We start from the raw sequence: 26,336 nt of genomic DNA, 5'->3' as shown, positions 1-26,336 counted from the left end.
ACCAGTTGGGAAGCTATGGCTAATCCTAGTGAAGAATAAAGGCAGTTCAGTAGCCGTGAGATTGGCGAGGAAGGGGTCAGAAACCCATTCCCCACGTAGACACAACAGAACTTACTGACTGCGTGAACCAGAAGACAGAAAGTAAGGATGAATGATGGGTTTTGGGGTTTTTTTCTCCCTGAGCGACTGTGTGGATAGATACTTTAAATGACATGGAAGTCTGGGGAAGGCGTAGGTTTGAGTGACAAGATTTATTCTGGGCCCCTTTAGTTTGTAACAGTTTATACCAAAGAGAGAGAGACCTGAAAAAAGAGAAACAGGTATATGTCGCAAAGAGACAAAATGCACAATCAGATGAACTTTCCAATAACCATGCGAGGGCAAAAAGTGGAGAGATCTTCGACGTGGTGATAGCTAGCAAGTCCCTCGAGACAGACGGTCTGAAGATAACGTCAAACGCTCACACTGCCTCGCCTCAGACGTGAGCGCCGGTGCAGTCGGTCCGCGTACCGACCGACACCGACTGCATCCCCAGAGGCGGGCCGCGTTCACATGCGGGTTCCCGCGCGCCGAGAGGGGGCGGCGGCCCGAGGCAGGCCGCGGGCAGCGGCTGCGCGAGATTCCCCCGCGCACAAGTCTCGGCCCGCGGCGACCGCGCGGACGGAGCAGGCGAGCGAAGAACCGGGGTTTGTGCGGCACGGTCACTCGAGGCCCGCGCCGCCGGGGCCACCGGGGCCACCGGGCCACGCACGGCCGGCCAAGCGCGCCTCACGTGAAGCGCGGGGCGGAGCAAACCTCCTCTCGCCTCCGGCCGAATCGCTCACCCGACGGCACGTAGTCTTCGTCCTCCTCTGAGGTAGAGAAGTCTTCAGAGTCGAACTCCTCCATGTCGCTGCCGCGCGGGGCGGGCGGAGCCACAGTACTTAAGCAGCTGTGCCGAACGGCAAAGCTCTAGGGAGAGACTATAGAGCTTCAGCGGGGGCAGTGGCGGCTGGGGTGGGCTGCCCCCATCCCCGCAACGTGTGCGCATGCGCAGAGAGTGCTACGCGGTCCAAACGCGACATTTCCGGGGCCAATGCCTCGTGCTTGACGGTACTGTAGTGGTTGACAGAACACGGGCTCCGCGCTGGAGCGATGCATGCTGGAACTTGTAGTCTTGTAGTATTCAGCACAGTCCCGTCGCTCTGATTTAATAAATGCGCTTAAACAGAATTACGGTCTTTGGGCACAAGTTGGTATTTTCGAATTCGCTTACTTGCTTAAACTTATGGTAACCCCCAAATCAATATTCGCCGTGCTCTCTGGGGTTATTCGCGGACATGCGCAGACGGTGAAGCTCTTGAGTCCACCGCCGCTGCGATGGGCAGAGGTTGAACCTAGCAGATACAAGGGGCTTTCTTGCTTCATCTCTCCTGCTGTAAATGTCCTTTTCGCAGTCTATTTAGGGGCACATTTTGTGCTTTTTGGTGGTGATTTCGCTGTTTAAAATGACCCCCAAGCGTAGTGGTGAAGCGCTGCCTAGCGCTCCTAAGCGCAAGAAGGCTGTGATGTGCCTTATGGAGAAAATACGCGTGTTAGATAAGCTTCGTTCAGGCATGAGCTGTAGTGCTGTTGGCCGTGAGTTCAATGTTAATGAGTCAACAATCCGCTACATCAAGAAAAAGGAAAAGGAAATTCGCCGATCTGTGCGTGAAGCTGCCCCGGAAAGTGCTAAAATAACGTCTATAGTGCGTGAGGAAGCAATGGAGAAGATGGAAAAGCGGCTAAGTTTATGGATTCATGAGATAACTGATTTTAAAAAGGTGTGGTGGACAGCATTGTCGTGAGGCTGAAAGCAAAAGAAATTTATGGTCATGTTACCCAGGGCCAAAAACATGTTAAACCTTTCTTCGCTAGCGCTGGCTGGCTTGCCCGTTTCAAAAGGCGGTATGGTGTGAACAATGGGAAACTTGCAGGGGAGGCAAGTTCTGCAGATGAGGCTGCGGAAGAATTTAAGAAATACTTGGTGAGTGTTATACAAGAGAAAGGATATGTGGAAGAGCAGGTTTTCAACGCTGATGAGACTGGCTTATTTTACAAGGACTTTGGCAAAAGAACCTATGTAACCCAAATGGCCTGCAAAGCCCGGGGCTTTAAACCATTCCAAGACTATGCAACCTTGCTGTTGTGCGCCAATGCCAAGGGCGACTTCAAGTACAAACCCCTAATGGTATACAGAGCCCAGAACCCACCAGCACTGACAGGGAAAAGCGTGAACCATATTCCGGTCCACTGGAGGTGGAACAGAAAAGCATGGAGGACATCCGATTGGCTCCACAACTGCTTCATACCGGAAGTTGAATGCTATCTCCAGGGCAGAAATCTTGCCTTCAGGGTTTTATTAATTTTGGATAATGCCCCAGTACATTGCTGTGAAGAACTCAAAAACGCCCACCCCAACGTAGAAGCTCTTTTCATGCACCCAAACACTACGTCTCTCCTCCAACCTCTGGATCAGGGTATAATAAAAGCTTCCAAGGCACACTATACCAGGGAGCTTTATAGCAAGGCCCTTGAGGCTCTCAAGTCCAACATGGAGACTACCATGTTGGACTATTGGAAGTCAGTCACTCTACACAACGTTATTGATTATGTTGGGACAGCCTGGGACAGCATCAAACAAGTTACTATCAATAGCTGTTGGAAAAATGTTTGGCCAGACTCTGTGCAAGATTTGGAAGGCTTCGAAGGTGTTACAGAAAATATAAAGGACAGTGTCAAAAACATAATGCATATCACATGGCAAATAAGTGGGGAGGGCTTTGATGACATGAAGGAGGAAGATGTGGAGGAAATTCTGGCAGAGAAGGCAGTAGCACCCACCAACGAAGACCTGGACGAGATGGCAAAACAAGGCATTGGAGTCAGCAATGATGAGGATGGCGTTGAAAGCCAGCCTAACACTTCAAGAACAGACCCTCTTACAGTGACTAAAATATCAGAATGGAATTCTGCCTTGGAAAGAATTTTCAGTGACATGGAAGAGTGTGACCCTATGCTTGATCGCAGCCTCAAATTTAAGCGCCTCACCTCCACGGCATTTGCCCCTTATGCCAAGATGCTTAAAGATCTGAGGCAAAAAGCAAAGCAGACAACGCTGACCCAACTTTTCGAGCCGGTTTGGGGGGGAAAGTTGCTGACTCCAACAAGTCATGAGAGACATAGGCCTGATGTTGAACTGCCGAATGTGGACATGCCGCCCTCTTCCTCTTCCGCAGAATAAATTCTACCTACTTCTTCCTTGGTTTTCGCGGGGCAACCAAGGTTTAACCACATTGTGTGCTGCCACCATCACACATCCCGCCATTCCATCAACAGTAAGATTCTAGTTAACGTTTTCATGAAATGTCTGATTTTTTTCAGGACTCTGTTTGCATTACTGTGCAGTATACAGTATGTGGTCACAGTTCTCTGTGTTTATGTGAATATTGTATGTCATACCATGTGTTTACTACATCACTGCATGTGTGCATATGACTGGGAAAAGAGTTAATACAGTCCCAGTATTGTGGAGGACATTCCACAAAAGTGCTGTAACTGAAATATTGTTTTATTATAAAGAAACACTGCACATAACTATTGTAAGAAATATGTATTAAATAAGGTATCTTTGAACAGAAACACACATAAGACAAGATCATGTATTGATGAGTTGACAGAAATGTTGTGAGCAGAGACTCACAGGAACCCAACCCTGTATTTCCCCCAGTAGTGGTGCAGTATGCGCTGAGTGTGCAACGATGATCTTAAAGACATAACCACTATCAACAGGAATCGACTGCATTCTAGAATTCAGACATCATCCACATGAATCCTTTAAGTGAATCCATATGGAGATACAGCCACGTACAATCTTTATAGTGTTACCAGACTAAAAATTTTTAAGTTATATGTACAAGGGTTTCAGTTTCTTCACATCTTGCCAATACTCTTGTCTCTTTGATTAAAGCCATACTAGTGGGTGGGAAACAGCATTTCATGGGGTTTTAGATTTGCACTTCCCTGTTCAATAATGATGTTATGCATCTTTTCACGTCTTTCTTGGCCATGGTTTATGCTCTTTGGAGAATGTCTATCCAGATCCTTCTCCCATATTAAAATCATGTTGTCTTCTTATGGTTGAGTCAAAAGAGTTCTTTATGTATTCTGAGTACCAGTCTCAGAAACATAGGCCTTGAAAATACTTCCTCCTGTTGTGTGCCTTTGCCCTCTTGATGGCATCCTTTGAAGCATAGAATGTTCTCATTTTGATGAAGTCCCATTTCTCTATTTTTCTCATCCCTGGTGCTTTTGGGCTTCTAAGCCCTTGACTGACTCAAGATCACAAAATTCAACTCCTATTTTAAGTTTTATGGTTTTCGTTTGTGATGTAGTTCTATGATTCATTTCAGATCTTCCTTATGGGAAGAGAACAGAAAAATAGATGTGAGATTAGGACCCAATATTTGGACGTTTAGCATGCTCAGCCTTTTCCCTTGGACAGGATAAGTGGAACCTGCAGTGACAAACTATGGTGTAGCCTTTTGCCCCATCACTGGGGTCCAAGTCTGGGGAAAACGATGCATTGAGGTTCTCTAGCCAACTCTCTCCTCCAGCATCATCTCATTTCTCCCAGTCTCCTTTTTATAGCTCACTAGCATGCCATACATTTGTTCAAATTCACTAAGTTTCTAACCACTTGAAGGATAACGAGGGTATAAGCTGTTTACCATTGTCTCAAATAGTTTAATGAAGAGGCCAACTCCAGCTCAAAGGCATGGGTTGTTTGACACAAATAGCATTTTATGTGGATTCAAATTAGTTGCAAGAGCTTAAAGATGTGTATTTCAAATAATCTAGATTTCCAGGGTCACCTGGGTGGCTCAGTTAAGTGTCTGCCTTCGGCTCAGGTCATGATCCCAGGGTCCTGGGATAGAGCCCTGCATCGGGCTCCCTGCTCAGTGGGGAGCCTGCTTCTCCCTCTCTCTCTGCCTACCTCTCTGCCTACTTGTGATCTCTGTCAAGTAAATAAAATCTTGAGAAAAACCCAAATAATCTAGATTTCCAACTTCCCTTGAAAAACTGAAAATCTGGCTCAAAAATCCCACCAAGTAGAAATAGTCTGGAACTAAGCAATGGTTGGCCCCTGTATACAGGGCTCTCCAGTTGGCCAGAGTACAAATTCCCTAACTCCCTAGAAGATTCCGGGTTCATTATTACTGTTGTCTTAGCAATAGTTTATGGGGCCCATTCTACCATACTCAGCACTTTTAGCCCCTCATCTTACACAGTCTCTTTCCATTGTCCAATCTGGGGTTATCACCTTTTGAAAATTGAGGAAAAGTTCCTCTTGCCTTGGTTCCTGGATACATACAATCTTGGGGACTTCTGGCCCCACTCTGCATGTAGGGTTCTCCTGGAGTCCTTGAAATTGTTCTTTTCCTTGTTGTGAGTATTCACATAAATGTATGAATATGTAAAAAGTCATCAAGCTATACATTTGGGATGTGTGCACTTTAATATATATTATACTTCAATAAAAAATAATGAGAAAGAATGGATGGGCAGTGTCCTGCCAGACATTGTATGTCTGTCTACGACTCCTGGAACTGTATGGGTCATGTGTCTTGTGCCCATGATGTCAGACACCCTATCTGGACAATTTGCTGAAAATGGCAGAGCAGAAAAAGACTTCTGTGATGTCAGTGAGAGTGCTCAACTGACATTGTAGCTGCTCTTCATGTGAACCTACTGTTGAAATAATTTTTTTCATACACTTTATCAACTCTCAACCATCCCAGTGTGGAATCAGACAAAAAGCTTCTTGATGGCAAGATACAGCCCGCAAAGTACAGTTAACAGGACTCAAGTTCCCATGTGCATACAGTTTAATCATATCTTAGAACAAGAATTTTACCATAAATTACTAAGAAGTTGAACATAAAAGAAATACAGGTAAACATATATTAAGTAGTAAACTATTTAAAAACCCAAAAATCTAAGTCAGACAACTTTATTGCAAAAGATTAAATTCATTGGTCACTGAAAAAAGAACAATTCCAGTTCACAGAATTGAAGTTCTTTATTGATAAACATTTATACTAGAATTAGAAATGTCAGTAGAAAAATAAAATTTAAATAATTTTCTGTTGTACAAAGATTTGATCATTTTGACTATAGCAGTTAGTGAAATAATCTAATACAAAAGTTAAGCTGATTTTAGTCACAACCAGCCTAACAGAGTGCACAAAAAAGAAATGCACGTACACAAAACTTACTGCGTGTGGCTAGCTAATGGTACGAGGGTGTCACATTCCAGGAAATGGTGTCTTAGGAAAGGTTGGTATGCACTGCAGTTGTGACAAGAGCTTAATTCAAACCAGAGCTGTCAGAAAGGACACATACAATTTAAAATTTCAAAAACATAGGAGTGGTTTAATTATTTGCATCAACTTTTTCTCACTGACTTAAACATTTCCTAAGAAGTAATGTTTTGTGCAAAATTAAAAAATGAGTTAAGGGCACAAAGAGCGGCACCTGGGTGGTTGAGTAGTTAAGCGTCTGCCTTCGGCTCAGGTCGTTATCCCGGGGTCCTGGGATCAAGCCCCACATCAGGCTTCCTGCTCAGGAGAGAGCCTGCTTTTCCCTCTCCCTGCCACTCTGTCTCTTTATGCTCTCTATCTTCTGTCAAATAAATAAAAATATTTTTTAAAAATGCCTTAATTTCTGTGTCTTGGCTCTAATAACCAAATACTGAAATCATCGATCAATATGTTCAAAAATTAGTGTTCAGGGCGAGGGGCCTAACAACCATTGGCCCATATGTTCCATTTGTAAAATTCTATCCAAAAGAATGTTCTAGATGTGAATCTTAGTAAGAGGCATACTCCAAGAGATATGATTAAAAATGATTTTCTGTAACAAAGGATATAATATCCTGAATTTCTTAAACAGAAGGGCTACTTTGCAAAATCACAGCTCCTTGAACTGAAAAATGTGGAGTCTCATTTAAAGACTTAAGGGCACCAGGCTGGCTCAGCCAGGGGAGCCTGTGACACCGCATCTTGGGGTTGTGAGTTTGAGCCCCACGTTGGGAACAGAGAGAACTTAAAATCTTGGGGCACTTGAATGGCTCAGTTGGTTAAATGTCTGCCTTCGGCTCAGATTCTGATCTCAGGGTCCTGGGATAGAGTCCCATGTCGTCATTGGGCTCCCTGCTCAATAGGGAGTCTGCTCTTCCCACTGTCTCCCCCTGCTCGTGTTGTCTCTCTCTCTCACTCTCTCAAATAAATAAATAAAATCTTTAAAAAAAAAATCTTAAAAGACTTAAACATTTGCTTGAAAGAAGGATTTCCACAATGGAGAAAAACTTGTTGGGGAATTGGTAAAAACATCTGCTAGCATTCCAAGTCTACTTTTAACTTTCTACCTAGTCTGAGCATGTGTCACTGTAATTTTGATCAGTGGTCTAACGGCCTCTTAGTTAAAAGCAAATGGCCAATTGATTTCTGTGATCTCTTTGTAATTCTTCCTCTTTGCCGATCCCCCCCCCCCACCGCCGTAAGTTGGTCCCTCTGGCAATTTTTAATCAGAAGCCAGAGGGCATATTGCTTTAAATGGAATTGATATGTTTGTGTGTACATAACCTCACGGGCTGTTAGCCTTACTGTCACAATGAAAACTTTCCTTTAAAAACATCAGATTTAATGATCAGAAACTATTCTGAACACAGAGATCAGTGACTATATTCCATTCAACACAGCTGAGGTGGTAAGGATCAAGCGAGACACTTAAATTTTGCAATCCTTTCTCTTTTGAAGGTCACAGTTTTCAGGCCTTTTAAAAATGAAAAAGTGAGGCAGTAGGAGAAAAATTAAGATAGCTAAAACTGGGTTTAAAAAACTCGATGTTTAATTCTCTAGAAAGATATATATTCTCTTGAAGGGAAACGTTAAGTGGAAATTAAACTTTAGGCACTTTCTGGGAGTGACACCCAATACTATTAAGAGTGGTGACCACACTAAGACTAAGAAATGAATAACCACCACCTCTAAGCTGCATTTCTACAATTTCAACCAAAGTCACCAAGAAAAACTTTAACAGAATGTTTAAAAAAAATTTTTGGTACCTCAATGTCCAGAGAGCATCCTAACCTATCTGGCTTAAAGTTTTGAATTCAAACTATTTAATAGGGTATGTTTCCAATTAAATTAAACAAAATCAACAGAATGAAAGTGATGAGAAAAGGGATACAGGAACTCTGGGGGGAAAATGTCTCGATTAGTTAGCTTATTTTGATAAAATGTACAAAACAACAAATGCACATCTCCTAAAATATTATTAAGTCATCAGAGGTCAAGATAGTTATCCAGAAAATATCACATCATCTTTTTCTTTCAGCAGTGGAACGGAAGCCACTACGTCTGTTGCAGGATTTTTTTTTTCCTGTTACATGTCAACAGATTTGTTCTCAAAGCTCTACTTGGCACTTAATGTCATGAAGATGCAGTAAAAGAAGAGTCTGCCAGATGTTAACTGAGTTCGATTAGATAAGATTTTAGTATCGTATGCTTGAAAGAGCAACTATTTCTCATAGTTTCTCTAACAGAGGCGATACTGCATTTTCTCACAGAAAATTGTACATTTCAGTGTGAATGATCAGCCCAGAAGCACTGATGACCTCGGTGGGTAAAGGTGCGCCTGTGAAACTGCTTCAATTAATTTAAAAAAAAAAAAAAAAAGGGGCCCTTAGAAACTTAATTGGTTTTGGTTGCGAACAATAGGGAGTCCAGAAAGATCTTCAATTCCTGGAACTTTCAACTGAAGGAAGGGCTGAGATGTTTCATTTTTCACATACTTCTTCATCCAAGTTTCCTCCACTTGAAGAATTAAGAAAACTCTACATTCCATAATGTATTCTTTCTGTGAGGAGGCTCTCAAATTTAGGTTCGGCATCATGGCCTAAGGGTATATGCTACAGAGTAGCTAAAATCCTTAAGAAGGAGACCACCACTACACAAAATGTCTGCCCAGTGCCCAAGGTGAGGGCTTCAAATGGTATCATTTCCTTTCCTGCTGCTCGGTACACTCCAGCAATTGCAGCACCTGTTATAAAAAACAGTGTTTAAAAAAAAAAAAATTAAGGTTAATATAATCAGGAAAATGCAGCATTTAAAATCCTAATGTATGTAGAATGTTCTAGATTTTTTACATTAAAATATAAATATTATAGAAATGTTCTGTTTTCCCTATACCTTTTTGCTGCCTACTCTAGGTTTTAAGTATTCCCCATACAACTTACAAATCACTGGTTAGTGCTTTTAGATGTTGAAAAGTGTGTCCTTAAAACTGAGTCTCCTAGATTTACTGAATAAAATAATCTGGAAGTCATAACCAAAATCATGAAGATATAGCAATTTCCACATGACCTAATTACACACTCAAAAACTTCTCTTATTTGCCATGCTTAACATTTAACAGGTACCTAAAAAAATCTTGGCAATAAATGCCAACAAAACTTCTGTGTGAGACTAAGCAAGAAATATTTCAGAAGCCACAGGGAGTAGGGACTTCACCTTCTACTGTACTCAGAGCTCCTCTCCCAAAGTGGATAGAAGAGAGAGCAGAGGATGGAAAGGAGAGAGGATGACTCTACGCTTAAGAACTGTTATTAATTCAGGGCGCCTGGGTGGCTCAAAAGGTTAGGCCTCTGCCTTTGGCTCAGGTCACGATCTCAGGGTCCTGGGATCGAGTCCCACATCGGGCTCTCTGCTCAGGGGGAACCTGCTTCCCCCCCAACTCTCTGCCTCTCTGCCTACTTGTGATCTCTGTCTCAGTCAAATAAATAAATAAAATCTTAAAAAAAAAAAAAAGAATTGTTATTAATTCAAAGGGCATGAGGGGATAGATCCTAAGAGGATCCTTTCTGTTCCCCATTATCATTAATCGTTTTTATTATATTAGTCACCACAACTTCCTAGAAACTGAGTAAACCAAACAAACACAAACACCTTTCTTTTTTTCTGTTTTTAAAGATTTTATTTATTTATTTGACAGACAGAGCAATCACAGTAGGCAGAAAGGCAGGCAGAGAGAGAGAGGAGGAAGCAGGCTCCCCGCTGAGCAGAGAGCCCAATGTGGGGCTCCATCCCAGGACACCGGGATCATGACCTGAGCCGAAGGCAGAGGCTTAACCCACTGAGCCACCCAGGCGCCCCAAACACAAACATCTTAATCTCCCTAGAAACTCCTCTTATAGCTACAGGGACTCAGCATTACACCAAGAAAGCCAAGATTTCATTAGTTGAACAAGAAAAGAGCCAAAGTTCCCAGATGACCCTCCTCTTAAAAACTATTCCAAAGAGAATCCTCTTTGGTCAGTGTGTTCATTCATGCAAACTATTTGTTTACCTCTATGTCTAATAAGGTATGATCCCTGTTCTCATTAATGCTCAGTATCAAGCTGAGATACAGAAAGAAAGCATAAGCATGAAGCAGATTTTGAATAATGCAAGACAGTATACAACATTTCAATCAAATGTCTACACATTTTACACCTGGGATATGAGAGCATATTAACATATTTTAAGAAGAAGAAAGAGGTGCGCCTGGGTAGCTCAGTGGGTTAAACCTCTGCCTTTGGTTCGGGTCATGATCTCAGGGTCCTAGAATCCAGGCCCGCATCGGGCTCTCTGCTTAGCAGGGAGCCAGCTTTCCCTCTCTCTCTGCCTGTCTCTCTGCCTACTTGTGATTTCTCTCTCTGTAAATAAAAAAATAAATAAAAAGAAGAAGAAAGAGCAAATGAACCGTTTTCCATACTGGCTGCCAGAAGTATCTATGACTCTGAAATGCCCATCTGCAGAGGCTAGGCATACAGACTGTGTCACTAACATCCTCGAGGCACCTGTTACATTGGGCCCCTTCGTAACTCAGCTCCCAAAATGGTGCGTTGGGTAGACAGAAGCATAAGAAAGTTGAAATGGGCCCTAAAGTCAGGTTTGGATGATGAGGTAGGGAAGAAAGGGAAACGCAGACCAGGCAGAGCAACAAAATGGGAAACAGGCTCTATTCACACTGGAGTCTTAAAAATCGAATGGACTCACTCATTGCACAGTTCCCAAGTGTGAGGTATTATGTTAAGTTCTTCAATAAACATTTCATTTTATCATCACACAGCCTCTGAGGTGGGTGGCCTTATCCTTATTTTACTGAGGAGAAATCTGAGACAGGTCCTTGGAGCCAGGAATCCAATAAGGAAACTAGAGCAGAAGGTCTCTGAAGAGCAGCAGTAGGTGATACAGTTAAAAATACTACGGAAAGCCAGTTACAGAAACATCTTAATGCAGACGGGAGAAAACTGGCCTCTTCCTATTGTTACCACAAACGTTTCATGACCTACAGAATACACAGAAATGAGGCCACTTTGTCCCCCCAAAAAACTCAAGTCAAAGAAAGAGGGACAGTTCTGTTTAGAGCTCAAGGCTTAAATTCACAGACGCATGCACGCACACACATTACAAATTAGTAGGAATGTTACATTTCTAATTTTTATTTTTATTTTTTTTAACATTTTTAAAAAGATTTTATTTATTTATTTATTTACAGAGAGAGAGAGAGAGAGATCGATCACAAGTAGGCAGAGAGGCAGGCGGCGGGGGGGAAGCAGACTCCCCGCTGAGCAGAGAGCCCGATGAGGGGCTCGATCTTAGGACCCTAGAATCATGACCTGAGCTGAAGGCAGAGGCTTTAACCCACTGAGCCACTAAGGCGCCCCCCGACGTTTCTAATTTTTAAAAGCATGTATTTACGTTGACCGGTATACCTAGGAAAAAAGCCTGAAAGCACATACCAAATTGCAAATTGCGGTTTTTCACTTAGGGATGTGATAATGGAGTATTTTTAGTTTTTGCTTTTAATTTATATAAAACAGAGATGATTTTTATACTTAATCGTGCGCTTAAAAATGTTTAAATGTATTCTCATCTTTGTGACATGACCAAAAGCCAAAAAATGAAAAAAAAGTAAAAATAATTTATAATTTGTTATTCCAATTCTTATTCAGAAAGTTGTGAGAGGGGACTCCTGAGTGGCTCAGTCCATTAAGCATCTGCCTTCTGTTCAGGTCATGATCCCAGGACCCTGGCATCGAGTCCCGCATCAGGCTCCTGGCTCAGCGAGAAGCCTGCTTCTCTGCCTGCCGCTCACCCTGCTTGTACTTCACTCTTTCTCACTCTGACAAATAAAATCTTAAAAAAAAAAAATCTGAAAAGGGGAAAAAAATAACCAAAAGACAAATCAGGTACTTCTCTAAACAAGAATTCTTGTCATCAGAATTAGCCTTCCATCCTTAAAGAAACCACCCCCAAGTGAGTAGCAGTAACTCATCAGTGTTGCTAGCTGACGAGAAAGAAGCAGTTGCTTCTGAAAAGATAAACAGCTTCTCTCAATGGCGACCTATCTCATAAAACCTCACCTGGCTTATCTGAAAGACAGGAGAAAACACAACATAGGAAGTCAAAGATGTTAGCCAAATAATGGGGGGCGGGGGGGGAGGTGTTAGAGGTCAGAAAAAAACAGTACACCAAAAAAGAGGCCTATGGTTAAAAGCCACTCTATTTTTCTCTTTAATTCACTCAGACATGTTTCCCAAGTGGGTCCTGAAATTAAGTGACTAGTCATATGAAACGTTTTGACTGGTATTTGAACGTCTAACATACTTGTCAAGATTCCAGCAGTAATTGGTCCCACGATGCCCATCAACAGGATGCTTACAGACATGAACCTACCATATTTGTGATGTCTGAGGGTGAAGAGGGCCAGTAATCCAGCAGGGACATGGAAGAAGAGAGAGGACACCAGTGCCCACAGGAACACACCATACCACATCTCTGCAAAGAAAAGCAGAGAGGTCACAAGTCATTTCCTAGTACATGGATTACCGGGGGCTACTCACTGTACCCGCTTATTTCATTTTCAAAGCCACCCAGCCACAGTGTAGGCTCATCAATCAAATATCCAAAGAGTGATGGTTCTAGAGGGATCAGCAAATTGCGGCCCATAGGCCGCCTGCAGTTTTGGGCATAAACTCTTCCTGGAAAATGGCCATGACATTCAGTTAGGTCTTGCCTTTGGCTGCTTTCAAGCAACAGGAGCAGAGCTTAAATGGCACACGGCCAGTAGAACCTGAGCTATTTACTGTGTGGCCACCTTCAGAACAAGATGGTCAACCTCTAAAATGGCCAATCATGTTAATCTTCTCAAATGAAAAAGCAATACGATCTTATTTGTTCAACAATCATTTTTCAAGACAATGCAGTATCAGGCCATCGCCCCTTAGAATAGCAAAGCTCTTTAAGAAATGAAATAACTACCAGAAAATAGAAATGTCTAGCTTAGAGACAAATAGCACGTAAGTGAGGGGGCCGGATGGAGGAGCTGGTTCCTATGGAGAATGTCTAGCTAACTTTTAAGATGACTGCAATTCAGGCAACATTAAAACATTTGATAACCAACTCTTGTCTAAAAACCTATGCATGAGTCCCCTTGGGAAAGAGACAAAAGGAGCAGATACCATTCTGTCGTCATGTCTTTGTGATCTGATAAACAGCGGATGAAGCAATTTCCCCCACTGAGCCCTGGCAAGCCTTTACAATCTCAAAATAGCCCTTTAGCTACCCACATGGATACAATGAAGGTGTCACGTCACATGAAATCTGTTGTACATCCTCGCGCTAGGAGCAGGTAAGTAACAGGCAATTTCAGAGATCAGTCAACAGCTTAACTCAGTACTACTGACATGTGGACCAGTTAGCCCTTTGTCATGGGGGACCGTCTGTGCACTGCAGGACATGGAGCAATGGCCCTGGCCTCTCGCCCTCTCCCAGTCGTGACAACCAAAAAATATTTCCAGACTGCCAAATGTCCTGGTGGGGGAAGGAGGTGGTCAACAATCACCCTGATTGGGATGCCTGGGTGGCTCAGTGGGTTAAAGCCTCTGCCTTCGGCTCAGGTCATGATCCCAGGGTCTTGGGATCGAGCCCCACATCGGGCTCTGCTCCGCGGGGAGCCTGCTTCCTCCTCTCTTTCTCTGCGTATTTGTGATCTCTGTCAAATAAATAAATAAAATCTTAAAAAAAAAATCACCCTGATTAAAAACCACTGCTCTGGGGCACCTGGGTGGCTCAGTTGTTAAGCATCTGCTTTTGGCTCAGGTCATGATCCCAGGGTCCTGGGATCAAGTCCCGCACTGGGCTCTCTGCTCAGTGGGGAGTCTGCTTCTCCCTCTCTCACTCCCCCTCTCTCACTGTGTCTCTGTCAAATAAATCAAAATTTTTAAAAACCTGGTCTGACTGAAGCAGAGGGTCTATAAAACTAAAAGCAGTTAAAACAACAAAAATAGGGGCACCTGACTGGCTCAGTTGGTAGAGCATGAGACTCTTGAGTTCAGAGTCATGAGTTCAAGCCCCACAATGGGCATGGAGCCTACTTGGGCGGGGGGGTGGTGGTGAGAAGCTACAAAGACAGATTCGGTCATGTTACAGTGGGTTTTGAAGGTCAGACTAAAGACTTCAACGTGAAAACCCTAGAAGCACCATTAAAGGTTCTAAGCAGTGAAAGCTGTCCGACCATTATTTCATAGGTCCAACCTTACACTCCCAGGAGGAATACAAACTAGAAAACCTTTCTGGAGGGTAATTTAGAAGCATGTATCCAAAAAAGCCAAGTGTGCATGCCCTTGGCCACAGCGACCTCACTTCCAGGAATATTCCAGGAACACCACCTCCAGGAATATACATGCAGGCAAGGGTGGAGGTAGCAAGGTTCCGGAAGCGCTGTCTGTAACGGCAAAGACCAGATGCCAGCTGCGTGTCTGTCAGTGGAGGACTTGTCAAACATATCTGGTGCACCCACATAACGTAACATTGCACAATCACATAAAAACATGGGCTATGGGGCATGTGAGTGGCTCAGTGGGTTAAAACCTCTGCCTTCGGCTAAGGTCATGGTCCCAGGGTCCTGGGATGGAGCCCCGCATGGGGCTCTCTGCTCAGCATGGAGCCTGCTTCCCTTCCCCTCTCTCTGCCTGCCTCTGTGTGATCTCTGTCAAATAAATAAATAAATAAGCTTAAAAAGAAAAAAACATGGGCTACATTTTTATATACCAAGGGGATTAAAATGCCCAACCCATCTTTGGAAGTAAAAAAAAAACCCAACGTGCAGAAGAGTGTATAAGAGATGCTGTGGTTTGGGTTTGTTTTTTTTTTTAAGATTTTATTTATTTATTTGACAGGCAGAGAAAGAAGGGTAGAAGCAGGCTCCCCACTGAGCAGAGAGCCTGATGCGGGGCTCGATCCCAGTTCCCTGGGATCATGACCTGAGCTGAAGGCAGAGGCTTTAACCTGAGCCACCCAGGCGCCCCAGAAGATCCTGTTTTTATAAAAACAAAACAAACACCAACAAATGTATGTGTAAATAATTCTATGCCCTTGGAGAAAAGTCTGGACATAGATGTATTTACTAAGTATTTATGACATGCACAGGCACTGTTCTAAGTGCTTTATAAATCTTAACCCATGCAATCCTCTAACACAACTCTATGAGGCACAGATCATGAATATCCCTGGCTCCTGGATGAGGAAACCAGAGGCGGAGGGAGGGAAGGAACTTACTGGAGCCCACAGTGCTGGTGAGTCCACCAGGCCAGCAGGAGGCAGAGCCCAGTTGGAGGCCTGTTGGATCCTGACACCCGAAGCCACGCCCTTCTCCTCTATGCTACACAGCAAGTAACAGCAACAGAAAAGTGTTGTATCTGGGGGTGCCTGGGTGGCTCACTCATTAAGTTTCTGCCTTTGGCACAGGTCATGATCCGGGGTCCTGGGATGGAGCCCCACAGCGGGCTCCCTGCTTAGCTCCCCCTACCTGTGTTCCCTCTCTTGCTGTCAAATAAATAAATAAAATCTTAAAAAAAAAAAAAAGTGTTATTTCTGGGGAGTTGGATAGGCTGGGGACGGGCTGATGAGCATTCACTTTTTACTTTGATTTTTTCCCTCTCTTTTTAGGTAGGCTCCACGCCCAGGGGGCCAGGGGTGGGGGTGGCTTGAACTCACAACCTTGAGATCAAGACCTGAGCCAAGATCAAGAGTGGGAGACTTAACTGACTGAGCCACCCAGAAGCCTCTACTTTGATTTTTTTTTTAACTTTGATTTCTTTTAAAGCTTTTCTAGTTGTTTACTGGTTTTACAAAATTATTATAAAAAGAAACTAGAAAAAGAAAAAAAAAGAGCCTTTGTTTCTAAAAGAGCAGTTCAGGAAGGCTGATCTGATTGGAATGAACAATTGCAGAAAAAAATCAGCTTAGGGACAGTGGAGAGAGGGAAGGGGAGGACCAGGGGCTTTTCTCAAAGCTGTCTCTGAAGCTGTCCTTGAAGCCACTGTAAGAATTGCTGCTGTGCATGTTTTCTTTCCAGATCAGTTTTGAATTGTTGGGGGTGGAAGATTAGGAGTGGAGACCAAATCCCTCCACGCCACCCTTGGCATTGTCAATGATGACCGGTGTAATACAAAATCAGATGCTCAGAAATTCTGACTCACATCAAGTTTCAATTAATACCATATTCTATACCTAAATTAGAGGACACCTACCTCAAGCTTTGGATGATAGGCTCCAAATCAAAGTATCAGGCATGCCCCATCTAGGGCTCAAAGTTTATTAAAAATAACAAATGAGGGCGCCTGAGTGGCTCAGTGGGTTAAAGCCTCTGCCTTCGGCTCAGGTCATGATCCCAGGGTCCTGGGATTGAGCCTCACATCGGGTTCTCTGCTCAGCGGGGAGCCTGCTTCCTCCTCCTCTCTCTCTCTCTCTCTCTCTCTGCCTACTTGTGATCTCTGTCTGTCAAATAAATAAATAAATCTTAAAAAAAAAATGACTAGGGGCGCCTGGGTGGCTCAGTAGGTTAACCATCTGTCCCTTGGCTCAGCTCATGATCCCAGGGTCTGGAGGTCGAGCCCCTTGAGGGGCTCCCTGCTCAGCTCATCTGGGAGCCTGCTTCTCCCTTTCCCGCTGCCCCAATCCACCACCGAAGCTCTCTCTCAAATTAATAAATAAAATCTAAAAAAAAAAAAAATAACGACCGAGGCACTTTTGCTCTGGTGAAAAGCTATCAGACAGCTATAAAAAGTTTCAAACCATTCGTAAAACTTTTCTTTCCCTCTGCTGAACAGGATATATCATCCTCCGAATAATTTTTTTTTGACTGCTGAAACTGGTCGGTTTGATGGCGTTTGGCAAATTCTGCTAAACCAAGTTAGATCATGCAATATGGAGCATGAAGTGATTAGACAGTAAGGTCCCAAGCTTAAAACTTAAATATGTATAACGTAAAAAATATGTGTAAATATATAAGTATACATACATGCACTAATTAACTACTGTCCCTCCTCAGCCAAAGCAAAAAAGCCTCTCTCCAGTCAGGATATTGATTAGAAAAGCAGGCAGGGTTCGCAATCACCGGGGTTTGAGCTCCGTTCTCTTTGGAAATAAGCCTGTCTGCTACCAGAGCCTCCTTTCCAGTCTCAGGCCAGGAGATCCTCTTGCTTCCACGACCTAGGACACTTGCCCTCTTTTGTGGGCAGCGGCTCTCAGAGTCCCTACTGGAGAGCAGACAGTCCAGATATGGTCCCTCCAATAAATGTGCACCTGCCAGAGCTCTGGTGCCCACAAACCCCTCCTGCCTGGGCAGCCCCTGTTGCACCCTGGCTCAGGAAGAGCAGCCTGGTCTTCCCAGCCTAAGCCACCCCCACACTGGCTGGACCCTAGGCCACAGCACGGCACCATGCTGTTCCCTTCCAAAACAGTAACCCCAATCTTCAGTCCGAGTCCTTACTAGCTATTCCCCAGTTCATGCGCAGACTCTGCCCTCCATCCCACCACCTAGCCTGCAAAACACTATGAGGGCACCAGGAACACCACTGTCCTGGAGGGGTTGGTGGGGGTGAAAATGGGATGCAAACCTGCCTCTGAGAACTCCGAGCAGTGGCCATCCTGTCTGCTGGCTGCAACAACTGACTTGAGACCCCGCCACCGACCTGGCACCATTCTCAGGTCTTGCTGGGACTCCCCGAGTTTCAGAAGTGACCTGGGGAGCCAACTGGGAGGTGAGACACACCAAACTTGGTAAGTTCCATGAAAGTGGGTCTGGCAGGACTGAGGCCTTATAAGAAGAGGAGATCTCTCTCTCTCTCGCTCTCCCTGCCATGTGAGGACATAGCAAGAAGGTGGCCCAAGAGTGCCCTCACACCATGGCCATGCCGGCCCCTGGTCTTGGCCTCCCAGTCTCTGGGGCTATGAGAAACTAAGTTTCTGTTTTTTTAACCACTCAACCTAGGGCATTCTGTTACAGCAGCCTAAGCAGACTAAGGCACCAACACTCACTGACTTCCAATTTCCCTGCAGTACAGCTGCTGCCCCAGGAGGACTGCTGGGCCACCAACCTACTTCATTTTCCTGAAAGCTGAAAGGTCTATTGGTAAACAAGGGCTGGCACAGCAGGTCAGCACTTCCTTGGGTTTCTGAGAAACGGACGCGCACCGCCCCCTCCTACAACCTTGAGCTGCCTCCATTAGCTACCTCAGTGCTTACATATTTTATATAGCAACTCTTAAGAGTCACATTAAGTAGCAAAAGAAAGTCTTTATTATGTTAGATGAGTAGGACACTTTATAAAACACTTTTCAGTTGGATGAGATTATTCCAGCACTCTTAATAGCAAAGGCAAACCCCGATCAATAAAACACTTAGAAGAAAACTAAGTGATTTCCTTTTAACCTACTGTACCTTAATTTGCTATCTATTTAATAGCTATTTATTGATCATCGTATAGTACTTTTCATTTCTCTGGTTCAATACGCTGTCAAAGATCTATGTCTCAGGGCGCCTGGGTGGCTCAGTTGTTAAGCGGCTGCCTTTGGCTCAGGTCATGATCCCAGGGTCCTGGGATCCAGCCCCGCATTGGGCTGCCTGCTCAGCGGGAAGCCAGTCTCTCCCTCTCCCACTCCCTCTGCTTGTGTTCCTTCTCTTGCTGTGTCTATATCAAATAAACAAATAAAATCTTTAAAAAGAAATCTGTGTCTCTACATCTCACAGTGTTTCTTTGTTCACTGTTTCAGATCCAGTGCGTTACCTTCAGCTTTCCTTACTCTGACCGCTCCCATTGTTGAAGCATAAATCAGAAATTTATCTGTAGCAAGAAAATTCTAAGGGGAAATGGGATTAAGCACTGGTGGGAGAATGGGCCCCGAAGATACCCTCGCACTCATCCCCAGAACCTGTGCATACGCAAAGGCAGCCTGCGGGTGTGATTAGATTAGGGGTCCTGGGACAGGTGAGGGGGCCTGGCTTCTCCAGGTGGGTCTAATGTCATCACAAGGATGCTCTCAGGAGAGACGCAGGAGGGTCGGAGAGATCTGAAGATGCTACTAGGCTGGCTTTAGAGATGAGGGGAGGGGCCATGAGCCAAAGAATGCAGAGGCAACTTAGAGAAGCTAGAAAAGGGAAACCAATTCTTCCTTGAGCCTTCAAAAGGAAGGCAGCATTGCTGACTTATTTTAGATTTCTGACTTCCAGGACTCTAAGAAGATAAATCTGTGCTCTTTTAAGCCACTATACCCTAATAAGTTGTCACAGTGGCAAGGGCAAACTACGACCAGCGCGGAGTTCATTCACTCAACAATCAAGTGTTTACTGAGCTCTTTGCCCAGGTCAGCGAAATAAGACGAAACAAGACAAGACCCAAGATGCTGCCCATAAAGAGGTTATTATCTTTAAGAATCTGTTTTTCAGACAGACACTTCAGTTAGAGAGCTAAGCCACAGAGACTGTAGAGTCCTCTAGGTGAGTTCTGTATTAACGAAAGGGGTTGGTAATGGCGGGCCCTCTAACTTCTACAACTGAGTCATCCGATTTCCAAGCAAGGCCTCAACACCAACCTGGCCCCAGTTAGCAGGAGTGGAAGAAGCCTAAGCCAAGGGGGCAGGGGGAGGCTCAGCACTTAGCTATCCTTTTAGCTGGCCCGACTCCACCCTATGCTCCGGGTCAAACAACCATATGAATAGTCAGCTCCTCTGAAGCCTGGGGTTCTAAGTGGACCACATCAGTCCTCCTGGGAACTAGAGTCCTACCTGGCCCTGCAACTCAATGCTGATCTGCCTTGATATTAACTGTTCATGAGCCTCCCTCTCTCCCTGGTCCCCACTGTGAGGAACCCCCTTTACCGAACACCACCCACCAACCAGGGTTCCTGACACAGAGCTCCTAAAACCCTTAAAATGGTGGTGCTGGGGGACACCTGGGGGGGGCTCCACCTGTTAAACATCAAGTGATGATCTCAGGGTTGGGGGATCGAGCCCCATGTCAGGCTCCGTGCTCAGCAGGGAGGCCGCTTAAGATTCCCTCTCTCCTCCTGCCCTCTCCCCCACTTGCATCTGTGATCTATCTAAATTAAATCTTCAGGAAAATCTTTTGTTCTAATATTTAGTCTTTGACCCGGGTTGCTGATACAGAACTAAATCCCTTGGAATTTCCAACACCAATTTCGTTCTCATGAGGCAGCTCTCGGTGGGCTCCAGGATGGAGGCTGGTCACCAGAGAGCCATGATTATAAGCATGGAAATTTCAGGCCCACCCCGCATTCTCTGGAGCAGGGAGAAGGGCTGGAAGTAGAGTTAATAATCAATCACGCGTACGTGATGAAGCCTCCATAAAACCCTGAATGCATGGCGTTTGGAGGCTTCTGGGTTTGGTGACTACACCTATGTGCTGGGAGGGTGGCACTCCCCCAACTCCACAGGGACAGAAGCTCCTTTGTTCAAATTCCCTTTTGAACTTCGCCCTACATATATCTTTATCTGGTGCTCATCTGTAACCTTTAATATCCTACGTAATAAACCAGCGATCTAGTAGGTAAACGGTTTTCCTGAGTTCTGTGAGTTGCTCTAGAAATTAACTGAACCGAGGAAGGGGGTCGTAGCTATCACCAACTCCTAGCCAGCTGGTCAGGAGCACACACGACAACCTGGACTTCTGACTGGCATCTCAAGTGGGGAAACTGATCCCTTAACCTGGGAGATCTGGTGCTAACTCCAGGGAGACAGTGTAGGAACTGAACCGAACTGCAGGGCACGGCACCCAAACGGTGTCACAGGATCGCTCGATGTAAAGAACCCATAAAACTGCTGTCGGAGTACCGTGAATGGGGGAATCATGTAACAGTGAAGGAAAGCAGGGAGTTAATTTCCTAGAGACCCTTCCACTCCACCCTAACAATGACAACCTGCCCACCGGGGTCACCCACCGTGGGCTGCCACCTCTCTCCTGACACGCCTGCCTGACTGCTTGCTCATCCCTGGCTTCTGCGTGTGCCTGTCTGGCCTTTCCCCCCACAGTAGTCTCTTGGTCCCCAGCCTAGCTAGACCTTCTCTGTCCTGATCTGCCCTTCTCCACACAAAGCTAATGAGGATGAGGTTTTCTTGTTGGTGATAAAATATTCTAAAGTTGCTTGTGGTGATGGCTGCAAACTCTGTGGAGGCTAAAAATCTTTGAATTGTACACTTATTTATTTTTTTTTAAGATTTTATTTATTTATTTGACAGAGATCACAGTAGGCAGAGAGGCAGGCAGAGAGAGAGAGGAGAAAGCAGGCTGCCTGCCGAGCAGAGAGCCCAATGTGGGGCTCGATCCCAGGACCCTGAGATCATGACCTGAGCTGAAGGCAGAGGCTTAACCCACTGAGCCACCCAGGCGCCCCTGAATTGTACATTTAAAAGAAAAAGTCCATCAGATCATCCCTCCTCTGATCAAAATCCTCCAACACTACCCTCTGGAATCTGACCTTACCTCCTCCTCCCTGCTTTGCCTGCACGGTCCCATCCTCCTTGCTGTCCTTCTTTATGTCTCCTAAGCAAACTCACGTTCCAGGGCTCTGAACCTGCTGTGCCTTTGCCCAGAATGTCCTTCTCCCAATAGCTGTGTGTCTCGTTCCTCCCGTACTTTAGATTTCAGCTCCGGTGGCATCATTGTTAAGAGCTTCCTTGTGATCTTAAGGAAAACAGCATTCCACTAGGAAGCCCGGGTGGCTCAGCCAGCTGAGCCTCTGCCTTTGGCTCGGGTCACAATTGCAGGGTCCTGGGACTCTGTCCTGAATCAGGTTCCTTGCCCAGCAGGGAGCCTATTCCTCCTTCTGCCTGCCCCTCCCCCTGCTTGGGCAGGTGTGCACTTGTATTCTCTCTCTCTCTAACAAATAAATGAATTCTTTAAAAAACAAAAACACGGGAGCCTGGGTGGCTCAGAAGTTAAGTGTCTGCCTTCCGTTCAGGTCATGATCCCAGGTCCTGAGATCAGGTCCCATTATCAGGCTCACTGCTTGGTGGGAAGCCTGCTTCTCCCTCTTCTACTCCCCCTGCTTGTGTTCCCTCTCTCGTTGTGTCTCTTTCTGTCAAATAAATAAATACGTTACTTAAAAAACAAACAGAAATAAAACAGCATTCCAACCCTGACACACAAAGGCCACTGCCTGCCCGCCCTACGGTCTTACACACCACCAGTTATTCCTTTCCATACTTTTAATTTTATTTTCTCTCTATCCCCATCAGAATGAAAGGTCCTTTATTTTGTTCCCTACCACATCCTTACGTGGTACCTAGAAAACAAAAGGCAGGCAACAGACATTGAGCAAATATTTTTTGAGTGAATGAATAAGTAACTGCTCCAATTGTGACTCATTTCTTTAACTGTTGACCCATTCTTGACTCTAGCAATGGTGCAACCGAACATAAGTAGGTTTAATTATAATACACATACTTTTACATTGATATTCATAAAATTCATACCTTCAGAGAGTTAATGTCATTCCTGATAAATGGAAAGCTCTGCCTTTCTTGGCAATCAGATTTACCAAAAAAATGATGACAACAACAAAAGAAATCTAAACATCTTGGAATAAGGAGGGTTAGTCAGAATCTAAATGGCTAAACTGCAAATGCAGATAAAAAAAAAAAAAATCAATTCTAAGCTTCCTGATAGGGATGAACCACAGGGTATTTTAAAGATTTTTTTTTTTAATTGGAGAGAGAGAGAGCCTGCTTCTCCCTCTCCCTCTGCCTACAGCTCTTCCTGCCTCTGCTCTCTCTCTCTTCCTCTCTGTCAAATACATAAATAAAATCTTAAAAAAATAAATAAATAAATAAAAGCAGTGTGTGATCCTTGATTAGATCTGGGTTTTTTTGTGTAAAAAAAAAAAAAGCTATAAAAGACATTATTCAGACAACTAGAAAATTCAAATAAGGCCTGTACATTAGACAACGTTATTCCTTTTTTTTTTTTTTTTTTTAATTTTAAGTAGGCTCCATAACCAACATGGGGCTTGAACTCAAAACCCTGGAGTGAGTCACATGCTCACCTACTGAGCCAGTCAGGTGATGCCAGACACCATGATCCTATTGTTAAATTTCCTGGGTGTGATAAAGGTTTTTTTGGCTATGACAGAAAGTGGACTCATTCTAAAAGATACATGCTGAAGTATTGGGAGTCAGGTGCCATCACTTCGATAACTTCCTTTCAAATGGCTCTGCAGAAAGTAAAAATGTTACATATGTATGTATATATATATATATATATATATACACACACAATACACACAAAAATATGCATATATATGCACAACACATAGTACACACAAATATGCATATATATGCACAGAGATTCAAAAGAATAAAAATACTAAAAATGACTCTAAGTAAAGGATATATGCTCATAGTAGCACTTCCATTTTTCAGTATGTTTGAAAATTTCAAAATAAAGAGTTGGGAGGAAAATAAGGAAGCAACAACAGACTAATCTGGTCCAGTAGTATCTCCAGACTGCATGAACACTTCATTTTTTAAACAGTGTCTGCAGAATGCCATATATTTCTGTTGTCAATGTCAAATGTGATCTTAGTAGCTTTTGAAACAATGAGAGTTGCCAGATCATCATTTTAGGTATAGTTCTTTTTTTTTTTTTTTTTTAAAGATTTTATTTGTTTACTTATTTGACAGAGATCACAAGTAGACAGAGGTTGGGGGGAAGCAGGCTCCTCGCTGAGCAGAGAGCCCGATGTGGGTCTCCATCCCAGGACCCTGAGATCATGACCTGAGCCGAAGGCAGAGGCTTAACCCACTGAGCCACACGAGCGCCCCATTTTAGGCTCTAAACTAACATCTGCATCTACACCAACACGGTTATTACCAGCTGTCCGGGGAAAATACTAGGCAGGTAAAATACACAGCAAGTCCCGGGTGTCCACTGAATGGCGCCTGGCAGTCGCTTCCCAGTGGATGAGAAATCACAGGTGCCTTGTTTATGACCGAAGTCAGTAATCCAATCGTCCCTCCTTTGCAGGTCTCAAGCCCAGGTCTCAGGCCCAGCTCTCAAATTGTTTACCAAGTCAAGGTACCAGTCAGCTTTGCTGGGCAGCCCAACCTCACCCTTCAATCGCCACCGTGATGTCTTCTTGCCTTTAAAAGTCCAACACAGAACTGTGCCCTCCCCTCAAAGCCTTTATCAGCTTCCCAAATAATTTCTCTTCCTCCCATTTTTCTGAGCATGCAGAGCTTTCTACCTTGTATTATAATTTTGAAAAACCCTTACATGAGACCCAGCAGGAGCTCCCGTGGCCGTTAAGAAGTGATAAGGAACCTGTGTCAAAGAGCTCGAACGCATGAGTGGGGAACTCGGCAACAGGTCTCAGAAAGTGATTCCTAGAAAGAGAAGCTGGCGGAGTGGGCGCATTTGGACGCAGGTGCGAGCGAACCGCAGACAACCTGGGGGTGCCGGGGGCTGGGCGAGACCATACCCCGTCGGAGCCGCAGCGCTGCGTTCGGCCCCTCAGCCCGGCGGGGACCGTTCGGCGTCTGAGCTGCGAGAGCGGCGGAGAGCCGCGCGGCCGGGCGGACCGCAGGGGCCAGGCGCCTCACGCCCCAAACAAGGAGGGGCCACCGCTTCCGGGGCTCCTTCGAGTCCCAGTCCGACCCTGGGGCGTCAGGAAACTCCAAAGGCAAGATCAGTCCGAGTGGCCGTCGAGCTCCCTCCACTGACCAGTCCACTCCCCGCCGCTCCCTCAGCTCTGGCCCCCAGCGCGGGGTCGCAGTGACTGGCCCGAGGTGCCGGCTAGGAAGCGACGGGGGAAGGGCCATATTCCCCAGCTCCCCGCCGAGAGAGCGGGAACCTCCTTCCAGGAGGGAAACAGCCCCGGGAAGGTGGGACCGCCGGCCGCAGAAGCCACCCGCCCGCTAGCTCGCCCGCTCGCCCGCTGGGGAAGGGGCGCCCCCCTGCCGGGCGGCGACGCCAAAACGCACAGTGCGCAAGCGCGGCACGGGGCGGGGCCGGTACCTGGGAAGGAGCAGAGAGAAGTGGAGTTGGGGCACAGGGTCCCGTTGCCCACCCGTGGCACAAGCTTCAGGCTGAGGATCTGCTGTAGGAGCCCGGCCGACCCCCCGCTGCCGCCGCTCCCCTCGTGCTCCATCCCGCCGCCATTCACTGCAGAAAGATGGAGAGAGCGTCCAAACTGCCGCCGAGGTTCGCTCGCACTCACGGACCGAAGCGCTACCCGTACCTCCGCCGCCTCAGCTTCACCCTGGAATGGGGCCCTCTTCCTCCCACCCCAGCCGCGCGGCCAAGTGATGGCCCTTCCTCCAATCACAGGGCTCCGCAGATGGCAGGGGCGGGGCGAGAGTTGTTCCCGCCCCCTGACGTTGCGCACGGCTCTCCAGTGGCACCCACGGGCTACGCCCCCTACTGGACAAGTCTCTCCTGTCCAGGAGGGTGAGCTCTTCTCTGCCCTTCTCTGCAGCGCCACCTCCAAGAAAGTAGGGGAATTGCATACCCACCAGACCTGACGTGCAGATTTTTTTTTTTAAATTTTATTTTTTATAAACATATATTTTTTTCCCCAGGGGTACAGGTCTGTGAATCGCCAGGTTTACACACTTCACAGCACTCGCCATAGCACATACCCTCCCCAATGTCCATAATAACCCCACCCCCCTAACCCCCTCCCCCCAGCAACCCTCAGTTTGTTTTGTGAGATTAAGAGTCGCTTATGGTTTTATCTCCCTCCCAATCCCATCTTGCTTCATTTACTCTTCTCCTACCCCCTTCTGACGTGCAGATTTAAAAGGGATCTGGAAGACAGCAGTACCTTCAACAATTGGAGGGGAAGCGATTTTTTTGAAAACTTAAACACTTTAAATTAAACGTTCTGTGCAAAATTCATAGTATTTTACGTAA

At 45.4% G+C, this 26,336-nt stretch overlaps 3 protein-coding genes across 4 annotated transcripts in view; 1 reads left to right on the top strand and 2 right to left on the bottom strand.

The window, feature by feature from the left end:
• Positions 1-977, bottom strand: part of CFDP1 (craniofacial development protein 1) — a 124,185-nt gene extending 123,208 nt beyond the window's left edge. The window contains exon 1 of the mRNA XM_032853945.1: positions 825-977. Coding sequence (XP_032709836.1) covers positions 825-888 — 64 coding nt within the window. The 5' untranslated portion in view covers positions 889-977. The remainder of the gene's footprint in view (positions 1-824) is intronic.
• A 510-nt stretch (positions 978-1,487) lies between these two features.
• On the top strand, positions 1,488-3,262 carry LOC116865952 (tigger transposable element-derived protein 1-like). Its single transcript, XM_032854611.1, has 2 exons — positions 1,488-1,707; positions 1,803-3,262. The coding sequence occupies exons 1-2, from the start codon at positions 1,488-1,490 to the stop codon at positions 3,260-3,262; spliced, it is 1,680 nt and encodes a 559-aa protein (XP_032710502.1).
• Positions 3,263-8,765: 5,503 nt separating this feature from the next.
• TMEM170A (transmembrane protein 170A) lies at positions 8,766-25,729 on the bottom strand. 2 transcript variants are annotated; one of them, XM_032853941.1, is made up of 3 exons: positions 25,440-25,729; positions 12,735-12,905; positions 8,766-9,123 (listed from the first exon to the last, which is right to left on the bottom strand). In XM_032853941.1, exons 1-3 carry the CDS (start codon positions 25,570-25,572, stop codon positions 8,993-8,995), a joined length of 435 nt encoding a protein of 144 aa, XP_032709832.1. In that variant the 5' UTR covers positions 25,573-25,729; the 3' UTR covers positions 8,766-8,992. The 2 variants fall into 2 exon arrangements, with proteins under 2 accessions (XP_032709832.1, XP_032709833.1); XM_032853942.1 differs by having other exon boundaries at positions 12,804-12,905; positions 25,440-25,728.
• Between the last annotated feature and the right edge of the window lie 607 nt (positions 25,730-26,336).

The sequence above is a fragment of the Lontra canadensis genome, unplaced genomic scaffold, assembly GCF_010015895.1.
Source record: "Lontra canadensis isolate GAN:19392208 unplaced genomic scaffold, GSC_riverotter_1.0 scaffold8, whole genome shotgun sequence".
NCBI lineage: Eukaryota > Metazoa > Chordata > Mammalia > Carnivora > Mustelidae > Lontra > Lontra canadensis.
This window is presented reverse-complemented; position numbering and strand designations above follow the sequence as displayed.

Excerpts from the sequence above, each read along its gene's own strand:
- LOC116865952 (XM_032854611.1), top strand. The coding sequence starts at position 1,488 with ATGACCCCCAAGCGTAGTGGTGAAGCGCTGCCTAGCGCTCCTAAGCGC. Across the intron at positions 1,708-1,802 it reads GCGTGAAGCTGCCCCGGAAA|GTGTGGTGGACAGCATTGTC; the intron begins GTGCTAAAATAA and ends GATTTTAAAAAG.
- TMEM170A (XM_032853941.1), bottom strand. The coding sequence starts at position 25,572 with ATGGAGCACGAGGGGAGCGGCGGCAGCGGGGGGTCGGCCGGGCTCCTA. Across the intron at positions 12,906-25,439 it reads TTCTCTCTGCTCCTTCCCAG|AGATGTGGTATGGTGTGTTC; the intron begins GTACCGGCCCCG and ends TTTTCTTTGCAG. Across the intron at positions 9,124-12,734 it reads TACTGCTGGAATCTTGACAA|GTGCTGCAATTGCTGGAGTG; the intron begins GTATGTTAGACG and ends TTTTTATAACAG.